The 15,555-nt window shown below is 33.0% G+C and overlaps 1 protein-coding gene across 2 annotated transcripts; it reads left to right on the forward strand.

Moving 5' to 3' along the window:
- The first annotated feature begins 900 nt into the window (after positions 1-900).
- LOC149479654 (uncharacterized) lies at positions 901-15,026 on the forward strand. Of its 2 annotated transcripts, none has more exons than XM_089708122.1 (3): positions 901-1,015; positions 13,505-13,671; positions 13,962-15,026. In XM_089708122.1, exons 2-3 carry the CDS (start codon positions 13,512-13,514, stop codon positions 14,246-14,248), a joined length of 447 nt encoding a protein of 148 aa, XP_089564248.1. In that variant the 5' UTR covers positions 901-1,015; positions 13,505-13,511; the 3' UTR covers positions 14,249-15,026. The 2 variants fall into 2 exon arrangements, with proteins under 2 accessions (XP_089564248.1, XP_089564247.1); XM_089708121.1 differs by having other exon boundaries at positions 926-1,015; positions 13,468-13,671.
- Positions 15,027-15,555: the final 529 nt, after the last annotated feature.

Below are 15,555 nucleotides of genomic sequence, written 5' to 3' on the forward strand. Positions count from 1 at the left end.
TTTACATTAGATAAATAATTTCAAAGAAACATTACTTTTCATCTTCGTTCATAGATTTTCAATTAAATTAAAAAATATAAATATCTATTGATAATTTATTGACTGTTGTTTGCATGTTTGCATATACCTGTAGCCTAAGCAATTTTTAATCAATGTTCTCATAAATAGAACATACCTACTTGCTCTGTGGAATAAAAGAGAGTTTAATCGATATAAAGTACTTCACTAGTTTTCGTTCAGAAATTAAAAAAATCGGTATCGGTATCATCGTCTTTATACAACTTATAAAAACACAAAATATTAAAATGTAGGCTTAGTTATCGGCAAACTATTATTTGATTGTTTTAGTTTAATGTAGACATAATATGAAAAATACTGCGTAATTTATTTATATAAATCGATTAAATCTGCATTTAACTGGTTTTTTGCAGATATTTCTCATGCGTTGCCAGTAAAATAATTTACCATTATTTAGGTAATCTAGAAAATAACATACTCTTAGTTTATCAATTCGTCTAATAAATCAATCTGAATTTAAAATATTAAATTAAATAATAAAATTAAAAAAGTGCTTGTGCACAACTGCTTCCTGCTTAATATTATAAATTATAATATTCTTAATGTGAGCAAGATTTCACGTTTGAGTTGCGGTCATTCAAAAATGTGGATTATTATCTGAAAAATGTCTCATAAAATAGTTAAATGAAATATTATGATGATGGATTTCGTTCAACATAAAATCATTAATCGGGCTGATTAGAATTATTTGGTTTTATAATTCTTTGATTAAGGGCATTTCAAGTCGCTATTTAAACTATTTTTATGTAACTTATATTTTTGATATTCTATATTAGTAAAGTATTATTATTATGCACTAGAATATTATGGCCCATTGCTTGCAGTTTAAATTCATAGTACTTGCAACACTCTCACGTCAAATGTCAATGTCCGTCAGCCGTCCCTTTTCAGCATCAATTTAATTTCATTCTATTGAAAAGAAGGTGATCGTTTGCAGGTGAGTAATGTTTTTTCTTGTGTTAAAATACGTTGTTACTTTAAAAAGTGTGTCTACCAACTGTTAAAACATATATAAGTGTTTACTGAATAAGATTTATCGGATACGATAATTGATAATGTGGTATATCGCGAATTTGCCGGCCGGAAAGCATCTGATAGGGCCGTTATTTTTCAAGACTTGAGGTCAATGAGCTCCGCTACTCTAGCGTTTGTATGGGCGTTTTAGCATATTTGCAAAGATAAATTGCATTATATCAAAGTTTTCTTGCTCATGTTCACCGTTAGATACGAATTACCGCTGCGATGACTGGTCGCTGTCAAATAGTTACGCTAACTTTGGATGGCTTTCCCCGTTCTTTGTTAAAACTCTTTGTCCTTCCGTTAGTTATTAACGCATGAATAATTTAAACGATATTACTAAAAACTGTATTTATTTAACATTTTCAATGCACTTTTGATAAGGTTGGCAAAATTATTTACGTTACTAATTATCTTATCCGTTTCTTGTGATTTCCTTGCACATTAATTTCATATTGTTGTTATGATAATGTTATGACAGGATTTGTGTGAAAATTTCGGTGATTTCATCGATTGAGCATATCTTATCACTATTTGTTTAATGTTATTGCCCTACATGGAAAATTAATTTCTTTAATTCTATAGAAATTTTAATATTAGCTTTATAGTAAATTGCAATATGATTCATAATTTAGTCAAGATAGTTTTATAAGTATTTTTAGAAAATCTGTCCTATTTCTTATGTTTTGAAAGATTTTCTCAATGTTCTTTTCTCGCACTGATCTACAAACCACAGCTTTGGAATCTGTTCCCGTTAATTAAATAAGATTAAAATTACCTTACTTATTAACGTTTTATATATAGATATAGAATATGTTGTTTACATTAATTTTAATAGTTTATCTAGTAAACTATTTGTGAAAACGTTAATAAGTAAGGTAATTTTAATCTTATTTAATTAACGGGAACAGATTCCAAAGCTGTGGTTTGTAGATCAGTGCGAGAAAAGAACATTGAGAAAATCTTTCAAAACATAAGAAATAGGACAGATTTTCTAAAAATACTTATAAAACTATCTTTTGAACATTATATAAAAAGAGCAAAACATAGGAACATAGCCTATACTTTTCTCTACTAAATTATGAAAAAAGTAATTAAATCAGTCCAGTATTGGAGGAGGAAACATGGGACTACGAATTTGTGTAATTTTCCTTCCTGTATTTTCGGCCCGAGCTGCAGATATCCCTGTTGCGCTCTACGGGGAGGCTTGAGACAATAACTTGCAGCAATAGATAATGAGAAAACCTAATTTTTAATTCTCTCAAACTCAAACAAACTCAAACTCAAACATTTATTTATTCAATTAGACTTCTTATAGAAGCACTTTTGAAACGTCATTACATATTTTAAAATGTACCACCGATTCGGAAAGCAGTATCTACGGAGAAGAACCGGCAAGAAACTCCATAGTTGCTCTTTTAAATCATGTCAGTTTTACAATTTTACAAAATACATAATATGTAACATCATATATTATAATAACATCTCACTCGTTTTGTTGGCTCTTAAGTTAATGTTACACTTGATCTATTTCTCCTTCACTTAACTATAATTAAAACACACTTCTCAAACCCTTTGCCTTGATGTTTAGGTTATTTTTAGTTCTAACAATGTTAAAAGATTTATAGCGATGCTTATAAGAAGCTTTTTGTATAAAGTTTTTAAACATCTTGACGTAATGCAAACTTTTGTTTGTTTACATTTTGGTATAGTTATGGCCAAAATCAGCTCGTAGGGCTTTTTTAAATTTATTAATGCAATATTGTATTTTGTTTATACTTTATACATTACAGTATCCAGTATTAAATATGAATTAAATTACTATGATTACCCGGTACTCAAGAAAACAGACTAATAGACAGAATAATCAAAGGATAAAGTGTTAGGAGCGACCACCTTTAATATTTGAAACTATTTATATATTAACATTATCTGACGACAGGCAGCAACCTAACACTGCTATCTATAAATTCCTATAGTTTTTATCAAAATGCAACAGTTTGAATTCAAACAAGTCTATTGCAATACTCGGAGGCGTATCGACATTTTGCAATGTTCATAGAAGCAATAATCACATAAATTACCATTGAGACAATAGACAATATATATGTTAAGTCAAAAACGGTAATCCTTTACCATTAATGGTGTGATTGCAGATCGATTCAATGTTTTGCCTAGGCTGCGGTTTGCAAAACCAGTAATCTGATATGTATTGCATTATTCGGTATTTACTTACAGTCCCGGATTATTCGTAAACGAAATACGGTCCTGTAGGCACCCCATTATCCTGAAGGCTTTGGGGCCCCAAAGACACGTAATCCTTTTTGAAACTAAATGGATTATGGTTGTCTTCTCGTACGTAGTTATTTAATGTTTCTATCTAGATAAGACTAATATGATTACTGTGACTGTTATTTACATACACAGGTATACGCCATATGATACGTAAACGGGTTAGTTAAATTGTTGAGAACAAACCTATTCTGGTGGGCCTGTTCTACATATTTCTATGTATTTTATGAATGATAGTTGTACATATTTATTTATATGTACACATATTTGTAACCGAAAACATTGCATAACGTTTTGTTTTCCAAACTAGGTAAGAGGACCAAATGTAGAACTTTACGAGCTTTGCCCTAATCCGGCCCTGTCAAAATAGGGTCCATGTATGGTTTCACATGACCAATGAGTAATAGGGGATGATTAGTATGCTCCAGGGGTTTTTCCTGTAATTAGCGGTCGTGTCATCGGGGTTTTTTCTGGCTAGCCGAAGGGTTGTTAATGATAAATCAATAGACGTAAATTATGTATTGATTTTGGTCTACACAGCCATGTCTCACTGTGATTCATAACTATTATACATCACGGGAAAGTTGTTAGAGTCGTATCATAGAAGATAAAGACATTGTCATAAAAATTTGTGGCTTCCTTATTAAGCGAGATTGTAAAATAATGTCCCGAAGGAAGCTTCACCTCACATAGATATTCAAATAACCATGCCTAAAAATACCCAATGACTTTTTAGCTATTTGAGTCGCGTCGTGTGACGAATATAGTATAACATGTATTTCATATGATGAGGATGCTACTGTAGATTTTTTTCTGGAGCAATAGAGACAAACTATTATTTTAGTCCTTGAAGTAAAACAACTTAGGTATTTCTTTTATCTAAAATCTTGCTAACATAAGCACTGTAGCTCATTATATTCAGTACCAAGTATGTATATATGCGTATTCGAGTAGGCTTATCTCCACCTAACATCGAGGTCAATAGCCATAAAGTGCCAAAATATAGCGAGATACCGTCTCGGTCTCGACTTGAAGGAAAACAAAACACTTTCGCATGTCCCGTTATTAATTTACGTTCTCTTGTAAATCCGTTTTGTTTTTATCCCTATATTAGTCGGCAGTAATCGCTTATGCGAGAGAGAGTCTGGGAGAGATCACTTTGATGCAATAAGGCTTCGTTTCACATGATCTATCTTTTTCTATGTTATTTTGAGGGATTTGTCCGTACCTACACGTAATATTGTGAAGAGATGAATTTGTCGGAAGTTATCTATTGAATCAAATGACCCTAATTTAATTATACTTTAACCAGTACCAATTCCATTAATCTTCCCAGACAATTGACTACATATTTTATCAGATTTTTCATTTTAATTAGTTCTGTAAGAAACTATCTATAAAAATTATAAGATAGAGTCATTGTTTATAAATGTTCTATTTATGGCCTGTACAATCATTATCCGACTACAAATGGCTACTTGAAACATAAGTAGATAAAATAAAGATATTATATAGGAAGTGCAATGTACTCTCAAGGTTCGTAATTATTTTCTACTCGTAAGCACCACTTGCATCCATACTAGATCTGACTAGGTCAATTAACATTACAACGATGCCAGATAACACTTCCCTTTGTAGAAATACATGCCCATATTAATGTACAATACTAACCTAAACTTAGCATGTTAAAAAAATATGTTGAATTGAAAAAAAATTATAGTATGTAGGTACTAGCTTTGTGGAAAACTTATACACTAAAAGTTAAAACCTTCTTTAAAACCACTCTATCTATTAGAACCTCATCAAAATCCGCTGCGTAGTTTTATAGATTTACCTAACTATCATTTAAAGAGTGCCTGAAAGAATAACTTACTCTATAATTTTTCCAGACAAATAAGCTAAGCTAGACATATAATTAACCTTGATGTTTCAACCATAGTAGTAAGCCGCTATATTTTGCATTAAATCCCACGCGTGGTTTACTTATTCGGCTTAATATTAAGGAGTACTAATTGTATGTACATGTAGTGTATATTGTAGGTCTTCATTTGAAGTCTAGTTTCAATGTGTAATCGGGGAATCAACTTTTTTATGCTTCTACATTTTCTCCGCCGTTGTGGCTCTTCATATTTCAACTAAACTTTTCTTGTCGTTTATCCAACTTGAATGAATTATCCATCTCTGATAACAAAGATGAAGACAGAGTAACTTTCGTATTGCTTAAAAATTGTTCTGTTAAAATGATTCATTTTTCAACAATTGTACTTATAGACTAGAGTAGATAATTTTTGAAACAAAAAAAAATCGCAGTCGGATGAAACCCATTAGAAAAGGAGGGGAATATGATAAAAATGTAAGGAAAAATAAATTACGGTCAATCCGAGTTCGGGAAGCGGGAGGGGGGAGCTTTTAAGAGAAAAAAATGGTTTCTCTCGATTTCCGAAAAAACTACAAGTCCTATAGAAAAAAGTTCAATGGCAAAGTTGTAGGTAATTAAAAGTTCTACAACTTTTGTATTTACAATTTATTCACATAACCTCAAAATTTAGGTGAAAAATTCAAAAAACCAAGTTTTTGGTCTTTTATTTCTATCTACTTCAAAAATTTTTTTTTTTCTACGAAATTTGGTGGAAACTTACTTTATTATGTCCCAAATACACTGTAATTTATTTGATTGAAAATATTTATTTTTTCGCCTTATTTTGAATTAATACCAAAAAAACAACCTAATTTTCAATCGAAAAGTCACCCGTCAAAATATCAGCTTTTTTCAAAAACTTGGGGTGTCTTTTATTCATTAAAATCTCTACTTTCATATGGTGTAAAAAAAAATAAACACCACCATAGTAAATGTTCTCAGGAAATGCATACAAACAGTCTGAAAATTAGCTTTTACTAAATCAGGCACACTTCTCGAACTACCTGAAATGTTTTTATCGACATCATTTTGCTTTTGAATATGCTGTAAAATATTAAACTTAGAATAGATAATTATTTTTCTTTTGAAATATTACCGAAAAGCCGATACAAGAGAAGATATAGAGTTCAAGAAGTGTGCCTGATTTAGTAAAAGCTAATTTTCAGACTGTTTGTATACATTTCCTGAGAACATTTACTATGGTGGTGTTTATTTTTTTTACACCATATGAAAGTAGAGATTTTAATGAATAAAAGACACCCCAAGTTTTTGAAAAAAGCTGATATTTTGACGGGTGACTTTTCGATTGAAAATTAGGTTGTTTTTTTGGTATTAATTCAAAATAAGGCGAAAAAATAAATATTTTCAATCAAATAAATTACAGTGTATTTGGGACATAATAAAGTAAGTTTCCACCAAATTTCGTAGAAAAAAAAAATTTTTTGAAGTAGATAGAAATAAAAGACCAAAAACTTGGTTTTTTGAATTTTTCACCTAAATTTTGAGGTTATGTGAATAAATTGTAAATACAAAAGTTGTAGAACTTTTAATTACCTACAACTTTGCCATTGAACTTTTTTCTATAGGACTTGTAGTTTTTTCGGAAATCGAGAGAAACCATTTTTTTCTCTTAAAAGCTCCCCCCTCCCGCTTCCCGAACTCGGATTGACCGTAATTTATTTTTCCTTACATTTTTGTCATATTCCCCTCCTTTTCTAATGGGTTTCATCCGACTGCGATTTTTTTTATCTTTTCATTATTTTCAAAGGCTTCTACCCCAGTTTATTAGTCATAAAACACAATTTGTCTCAACATTTATGGTGCTCTGGTGCTAAGCCCAGAACTTCTTGATATTATAGCGTTCTACCAATCTCTTCAGGTTTATAATATTACTAGTTTAATTTTCTATACATGTCGGTGTTTTCACTTTCTTATAAATATTCGTTACAAATCCTCATTTCCCCATATGGTAACGTGATACCCTTGCGTCACTAGTTTACTGTTTAGGCTCGGTCTAGACTTGTCATCCGCGATAATTCTTCCGTGTACGCATTATTTATTAGTAATAAATAAATCTTTAATTAGGTTCAGCCGGCTAAATCATTATTTAATAGAATAAAATTAAAACTATATTGCACTAGCTGTGCCGCTCGGTTTCAGGCGTGGACGAACCCGCAAAATGAAGTTATTCTGACGTACCTAACATATACAAGTGTAGTTGCAAATTCGACCAGTTGCAGTATAGTATGTCGGGAAAGAGTTACAAACAAACATACCTACTTACTTTACAAACTTTCGCGTTTATAATATTATATTATATTAGTAGGACTGAAATAAAGGAAAATATCGATCAAATCCAAACAAGAGCATTGATTCATTGTGCACAAAACTTTTAAAACGTTAAGCATTTTGAATGCAAAGCACATGTTATTATTTTTTACTCACTGGCCTTACCATCTGTTCTATCGATATTCCATCAAAAACGTCTTTTCCAGGGATTTCAACGAACAATTATTTTTACTTTATAGAGATATCTTAAAAATATTTAAATGAATTATGAGTCAGGGATCGATTTGGGAATGTATTCCCTAATTCGTGACCTTAACTAGCTTGTGCGATGACATCATTCGTAAAATCGTAAGGCAAATAAGTATATTGTTATGTCATAAAAGCGGATTAATCCAGTTTAGCTTTGGTCGTTAGAATGTTTGTAGGAAAATATTTACTAATATTAGAGTAAGTACACTGAAATCAATATTATGTTACGTAAACGAAGTCTGGTTAAATTTATTTTATTAAGCATATAATTCGGATTTCGCAGATCCATTTGTTTGTAAAAAATAAAAAAACCACGTCGAGCCACGGGGGTGAAACCGCGGGGAACAGTTAGTTACATATAAAACTAAGTCCACCATAGGATAAAGAATTAATAATTGCAGCCAATATTCTAACCATATCGAAGATTTGTAGGATTTACTAGACGGAGTTTAAAATTAGGTTTCATGTTGTTTAGGCGATTTACAATCTAAAGATATACTTAGCCTTCGTAAATATAATAATAGGTAGCAATAACAATTCTCAATATTATGTCTATAAATTTCACACGATTTGATTTCTTAAAATCAAACGTATCTCAACAATGCTTGCAATACCGTGAGATCGTATGTGACAATTATACAGTTAAAATTGCAGTAATAGTACTGATAAAATTGCATAAATTGATTTGTAAACCGTTCCGGTCCAATTTGTCGAACTAAGATAACTGTTTGTTTAACATTATCCTTTCTAATGATTAAATTCGAAAGTCTGTCTGTCTAGTTATCCGTTACGGTTACCTTAAGGCGATTATCACACTGCCACGCACCACGCTGCATGTTGCGTGACTGCGTGTTTAACGTTACTTGTAAGTATCTCCGTTTGTATAGAAAACACGCACAGTCCAACACACTGAAAATGCAACCACGCGCGTACATGCGGATCACGCGCATACACGCGAAGAAACATGCATCCCCGCGCGTAGGTGCGGGGCGAGACGCAAGGTATGGCACACCGAACCCGCAGTGCCGCGCGTCGTGATGCTCAGTATTGTACGACCACCACAGAGAACGGCGAATAAATGAGAGCCGCCGTGCGTGAATCTACAAACGCACCTACGCGCGTGAGTGCGCAAAAAACCCGCACGATGATGCAGATCTGCACTCCCGCAGGAACGCGCGTAGGTGCTTCGACATGCAACATGCAGCGTGATGCGGGGCAGTGTGAGGATCGCCTATGCTCATGATTCTTAAAAAATTGCATCGTGATCGTTATCTGAATGCAGTTGTGATTTTCAATATTTTTATCTGTACGTTGATTTTACTTGGAAATGCAAAACTATAGTGGAGCCAATTTAATAGGCAACATTTGACGTCTATCAATTTTATCTTCATAGGGTGGTAACCTGCATAAAAACATCGATTAAAGTGAATTAATCGATACGGACTTGAAACATTTGTCAATCGAACTTGAAACACGTCATGTCAATAATTTATGATAATTTTTATTCCCAAGTAATCAATGCATTCGATTCTAGATGTCTGATTTCGATTTTTAGAGTAACGTCTCTGGTATTTAAAAAGAAAAAAGGTTTATTGACACAAAATTGTAGCGACGTCAGTTCTTTAAATCAGAAATTGTTTATTATGTTTAGAATGGTTTATCAGTAAAATCAAATCCTAAAATTACTTATATCGGTCATTATTATAATAAATATGTAATCGTAATTGAAAAAAGTTAAGCAAATGTGCAGTTCTAACAAAACGAAATATCATGTTATTCTATGTTGTCGTTACTAGGTTACGTTGTTGAATTTTGTTGAACTGTCAAATGTTGCCTATTAAAATGGCTCTACTATAGTAACGATATTTATACGGGTAGATTGACAAAACGGTGTCAGATTGCAAATTTGTGTTGTGTAATAAATATTTTGGTCGAGTAAAACTAACGCCCACTCGTCTTTACCAATAATACGGTGTGCGAAAGTTTGTGCATCACGATTTTGTTGATGTAATTTAAAAAATCTGTACGATAAGCATTCGCAGTTGTTCATCATCTCATTAGAGTTTTCCTTGCACGTACCTACTGATACCTACACATTTATATGATCAATATTATGGTAGGAAAAACTTAACGTAAATATTATAATGCATTTTTGATGAATCTTGGACATAGGACTGATGCAGATGGTCAGCCTGATTCAACATATCTACTATATATCACTACATAGTATAAAACAAAGTCGCTTTCTCTGTCCCTATGTCCCGTTGTATGCTTAAATCTTTAAAACTACGCAACGGATTTTGATGCGGTTTTTTTAATAGATAGAGTGATTCAAGAGGAAGGTTTTAGTATATAATTTAATAGGTTTTAGACAAACCGGGCGAAGCCGCGGGCGGTAAGCTAGTATACATATAAAATATAAATATAAATACTGTAGAATGGCATTTCTGAGAGATTTATCGTAATATGGCTCAACTAGAATTCTAGAGAATAGCAAAATGTCTATAATACACACGTATCTCTTCTCAATAATATTGTAGATTTGCCTTTATTATGTATAGGCCTGAATAACACTGGTAATCTACTCAAAACAAGTTACCTAGTATTTTGTTACAAGACACCTTTGAGACCGGTTCGCCATAGTAACCCTTAGCAAAGGTAATTCTGTACATAATTCCTTGAAGCTTGCCTTTTAGTAAATCCTTGTATTTATTTTACGTGAGTACACTTTGAGTACAAATAACGAAGGATTAAGAATTGTACCTATTCGTCATTATATGCCAACGTTTTGTAAGATTTCCAAAGTCTTCTAATAAATTTCTGCAACAAGGTAAAACTTATAAATAATTCGATAAATAAAGTCTTAAAAGAAGTTTACTGTTATTGTTCTTACAAGTACTTACAACACAAGGTGTCTCAGAAACAATTATTATGATTTATGACTATCAGCCGACAATTAAATGGAAAAGTGATTCCGTTTATTTCGTCAAGAAAACTTAAAGGAGTAAAAACAGAGAAAGTAAATTTGTTAATTGGACCACTTCGCGTGATAACATGAAAAGTGATCTACCGAGCAAGCTATGTTATTGTCCATCATACAATGATTTATTATGTATTTAATCTCATGACTCTTATCTTTCTTCTAACCGTTTATTTATAACTTGAAGACATTGACTCATAATAATGAAGTCCTCATTACTCGATGAATAACGGCATTTTTAGCATTTTATTGTGTCCGAAATGTCTAATTTGCGTTTGCATTCACCATTATGTGGGTAACGGTGGTCTAATATACTAGTCGTGGATATGATTAAATTTTTTATGGAGTTGTCACCATTTATACCGTGTTTTTTTAGAAGAAAAAGCGACAAATATTTTCTTTACTCCACTACTACTCTCCTACTACTCTACTATCTCCACTACTACTCTAACTTAGCCGTGTTTAAAAATTATCATAAAATAAAAAAGAATAAGTATAAGACTTAACATAAAAAAATCAGACTCAATTGCTAGAACAATTTATTCAATAGCAGTTTCCAATTATCCCTACCTACTCGGAACTATACAAATACATACACCATATTTCATTGCAAAATCCTATACAGGACTTGTCATACGATATCGCAATCAATGTTTCCATTCATCTATAATAATGAATCGTGAATCACAAGGCACAAACTACGCAAGCATACTTAGAATTCGCTATTGTAATATTGTTGTTCGGAGGATGTGCGCACGCGCCGGTAATGGACTTTCTATAGTTTTAATTGCTCTATTCGTGTCATTGTCTGCTTTATTTAGTAGTTATGTATGTCTATGTTGTTTGTTGTCGATGGTCATGAATCTAGGGAATTGGGGAAAATGCCTCGTGGGTGTATGACTTTCTATATAATGAGGTATTGATTAGATTCATATTCGTAGAACAAGAAAATGATTAGTGAAGTAAACAAAGAGTTTTTTAGCTTGAGTGCCTTCTGATTTAATGAAAATTTCTTCCATTAGCTCTACATTTTTCAATTTTTATTAGATAACATCGTTGATATTTCATTTACTTACATTTAGCTCTGGAATTGCTTTAAAATTTAAATTTAAACTTTAAATGAAGATGAAAGTAATGATAGTTAAGTGAACTACAGCAATTAATCTTGTCTCTATTAGCAAAATTTATTCATCTGCATTATGTTCGTGTCTTTGGAAGTTTTTCTTGGAAATCTGCCACACGATTGAAAGCAAAACTACCCTCCAATGTACAAATTGGATTACTGAACGGATATTGAATGTCCCTATTCGCAAAATAAGGTGATTGTTATAGGGTTTCTGTTAATGTCTAAAATCGGAAAGAAATATTAAGCTAAAAGGTGAATAATCTATACTAATATTATGAAGTCGGTTAATAAAGGTGAAGAGTTTGTTTGTTGTTTGAACGCACTAATCTCGGGAACTACTGGTCCGATTAGAATAATTCTCTCAGTGTTAGATAGCCCATTTATCGAAGAAGGCTGTATATCATCTCGCTAAGACCAATAGGAGCGGAGCACTGCGGGTAAAACCGCGGAGCACAGCTAGTATATTATGTGATCGTCCGTTAAGACGAGTAAAATCAAATATTAAATACTTGTTCAAGCTACGTCACTTTAAATAAAATTTTCCTAAGGTTTATTATATCAAAGATCTTTAATTTTTCAGTTCCTCTCTTTAGAAACGGCTCTTTGAATTGCATAATTTAGAAAAGTAAACCGTCATAAGTGTTTCTTAAAGAACCTTTTTAGAATTATAAACGTTTTAGTTTATAAATTTAATTATAATTTGTACGGAATACTTAAATATTGCACATTGCATGCGGGTAATGCAGGAAAAATAGCTGTAGGTAATTATTTTGTGTCATTGAAAATGTCATTGACTTCTTCTGCAGTAGTCTGCGGTTATACTATTACGGGAAAATAATTTGGCTTCAAGGATCGTGTTGGTTACACCTTGCAATTTTAATAGAATTCCTACATAAAATATAAAAAAAAAACATTTGGAATTTCATTTTTTATACGTTTCTAATAATATTAGAAAATAGTTGAAATCTTCAATATTTCAATATCCATGTTCTGTCTAGATTATTTTTTTAATTCTTATAATACATATAAGAAACATTGTAATTCTTCACTTCTCTTCTATCTTTCGTAACGCATTTAAACAAAAATCTGTCACTATTCATGAAAATCATTAAATTATCTTTCATTGTCTATCTAACAGTGTTTATTCTTCTAAAATTAATGGGATTATCATTTTCACTCTATTCATGCTTTATACTATCTTTTTTTTTCTACTTAGGTATGCAGCACATCTTTTCTGTCACGTTTTATTGAAGTGAAACTTCTTTAAGCGCGTTGAGAGTAACATTTAAAGATCGCGTCAATACCGTCCCCTCCAGGAGTAAGGCGACATGGATTTTGGTATCTTTGAATCTTGCTAAAGGCGTTTCACTTCTGACACGTGTGCTCAGCACACACGATCTTTCATATCTAACATTATCTAATCATGTGTATTCCTAATTGATGCTTTATCTATTCTTTCCTTCGCAGCTCATATTGTCTAATCATATTCATTACTCTACTCTTCCTTTTCTCACACAGCCTTAATGTCGCGATCTAACAAAGCGAACACTTGCAGCTACACAATGACGTCGACATCGTTCAACGTAGGGCTAGGTGACGGGTCGCGGCTGTCGAGCCGCGTGCTGCGGCCCCCGGGCGGCGGGCACACCGACATCTTCGGCGGGGAGCCCGAGCCGCCCCGCGGCAGACGTCAGGTGCCTGCCGCTAGCGGGGCTATGTTTGGTGAGCGATGATTTAAATTATCTTTGGAATAATAGTCTATAGGATAATCCCATCCCAGTTTGTTTCAATTGTAAGGGAAAACTTTAAAATTTTAAGAGTTAATAATAAATCCTATATTGAAGTAATCTACTGTTGATGTCGGCTATAAAATTCTATAGAAACATTTTGTTCTTAATGGCTACAGCAGATATTTGAATCGCCAAACTTATTCATCACTTGATAAAAGTTACTTCTGTTATTTTACCTATATTACTTAACTTGTCACTCATATATTAATTCAATAATTCTAGGACACGGCGACGAACCTGTAAAGACACCAACTGCAGCTGAGACTCCAACTCAGAACGGTTCAAACGGAGCTCCCGAGCCGGCGCCGCAGCCCGAACCCGCACAAGTCGCACCTGCGCAAGTCGAACCCGCGCAAGTCGCACCCGCGCAAGTCGAGCCCGAGCAAGCGAAACCCGCGCCAGTGCAAGCCGCGCCCAAGGAGAGCCCCAAAACACCAGAACAACCCAAGACTGAAGCCCCCAAGAGAGTGCGAGTGCCCCCCGGAGGCTTCTCCTCCGGCCTCTGGTAAAACGGGAACGCCCGGGACCTCTACTGTGCCTTACATTATGTTATATGTAGACGATATCTTTGTTACTGATTGAATGAAACGCTGTGTTGACGGAGTTTAATAATTCACCCAAGTATTTGTTGGGGTGTTCACAGCTGTGTGTTGACAAAATGTGCCAAATTTACGCATTTTGTAGTGAAGTTAGTATGATTGTTGTGGTCACGAAGATAGGTTTACATATAGTCGGCCAGCCACGTGCTAGGACGGTGGTCCCATGCCTTTCCGCTTGTGTAAATCCTCGCGTTTATTTACTCAAACTATATAATACTTTACGTACACGAAGAATTTAATTTTTATTTTAATCTATATTTTTCGCTTGTGTCAAACTATGGCAAATATTGCCGGCTCTATTAGACTAATGTACTGTAGTCACAAAAATTTATAGGTACTAACGAATTTCGCGTAGGCCTTTTTATTGTAAGGTTCTTATGGGTCGTTTCGATATGGTTTTGTTACGATGTGCATGAGTTTAATTTTATTTTAATTCGGTAATTATTTACTTTTATTATGAATGGACGATCTAATGATTAACAATCGTCGCTAATGAAATCATATCAAAAGATCGAGCTATAATAATTGTATGAATATTTGCAATGTTGCTAGTTCACGACTGAAGTGTGTATCACAGGATTGTACTTAAGAAATTTTCCGTTAGCAATTTGATAAGTTACGCCGCAAGGCAGTGCGATTATGTATGTTAACAATGTATTTTTATATGAATTAAATGCTATAAATTTTATGAGTTGTTTTATTTATGATGTTAAACCGGAGCAGAGCTATAATTGAATTGATAAATGGATGAATTGATTTATGATGTTGCTATTTCACATCAACGCATTTAAACTTAAACTAAATATTCTGTTTTTTGTTTGTTGTATTGCAAATATGTACAAACTCAAATAATTCATAAGTTTAACAAATATTATCCTCACAGAACAGTGTGATTATCACGTATTCATCTTTCTTATATATAAAAATGAATCGCAAAATGTGTTGGTAAGCGCATAACTCGAGAACGGCTGAACCGATTTCGATAATTCTTTTTTTATTATATTCCTTGAAGTACGAGGATGGTTTTTATGTAGAGAAAACGTAAATATGTACCACGGGCGAAGCCGGGGCGGACCGCTAGTACGAAATATTTAAAACAATGTAGAATAAATTTTGTTGCAATTAATTTGACACACCATCAAAAATACTTTTTGCTTGGCTTTTTTAAATACTTTTTGTTAGTTGTCATGTTGATGTGCAGTTATCAACAGCATCCA

The sequence above is a fragment of the Colias philodice genome, chromosome 20 (genome assembly GCF_061535455.1).
Source record: "Colias philodice isolate Cphi_HAF_F1 chromosome 20, ilColPhil1 Martin Lab GWU primary, whole genome shotgun sequence".
NCBI classification, from domain to species: Eukaryota; Metazoa; Arthropoda; class Insecta; order Lepidoptera; family Pieridae; genus Colias; species Colias philodice.

Bases quoted from the DNA above. Each gene is read 5' to 3' on its own strand.
- LOC149479654 (XM_089708121.1), top strand. From the start codon at position 13,473: ATGTCGCGATCTAACAAAGCGAACACTTGCAGCTACACAATGACGTCG. The intron at 13,672-13,961 runs GTGAGCGATGAT...CAATAATTCTAG, and splicing joins CGCTAGCGGGGCTATGTTTG to GACACGGCGACGAACCTGTA.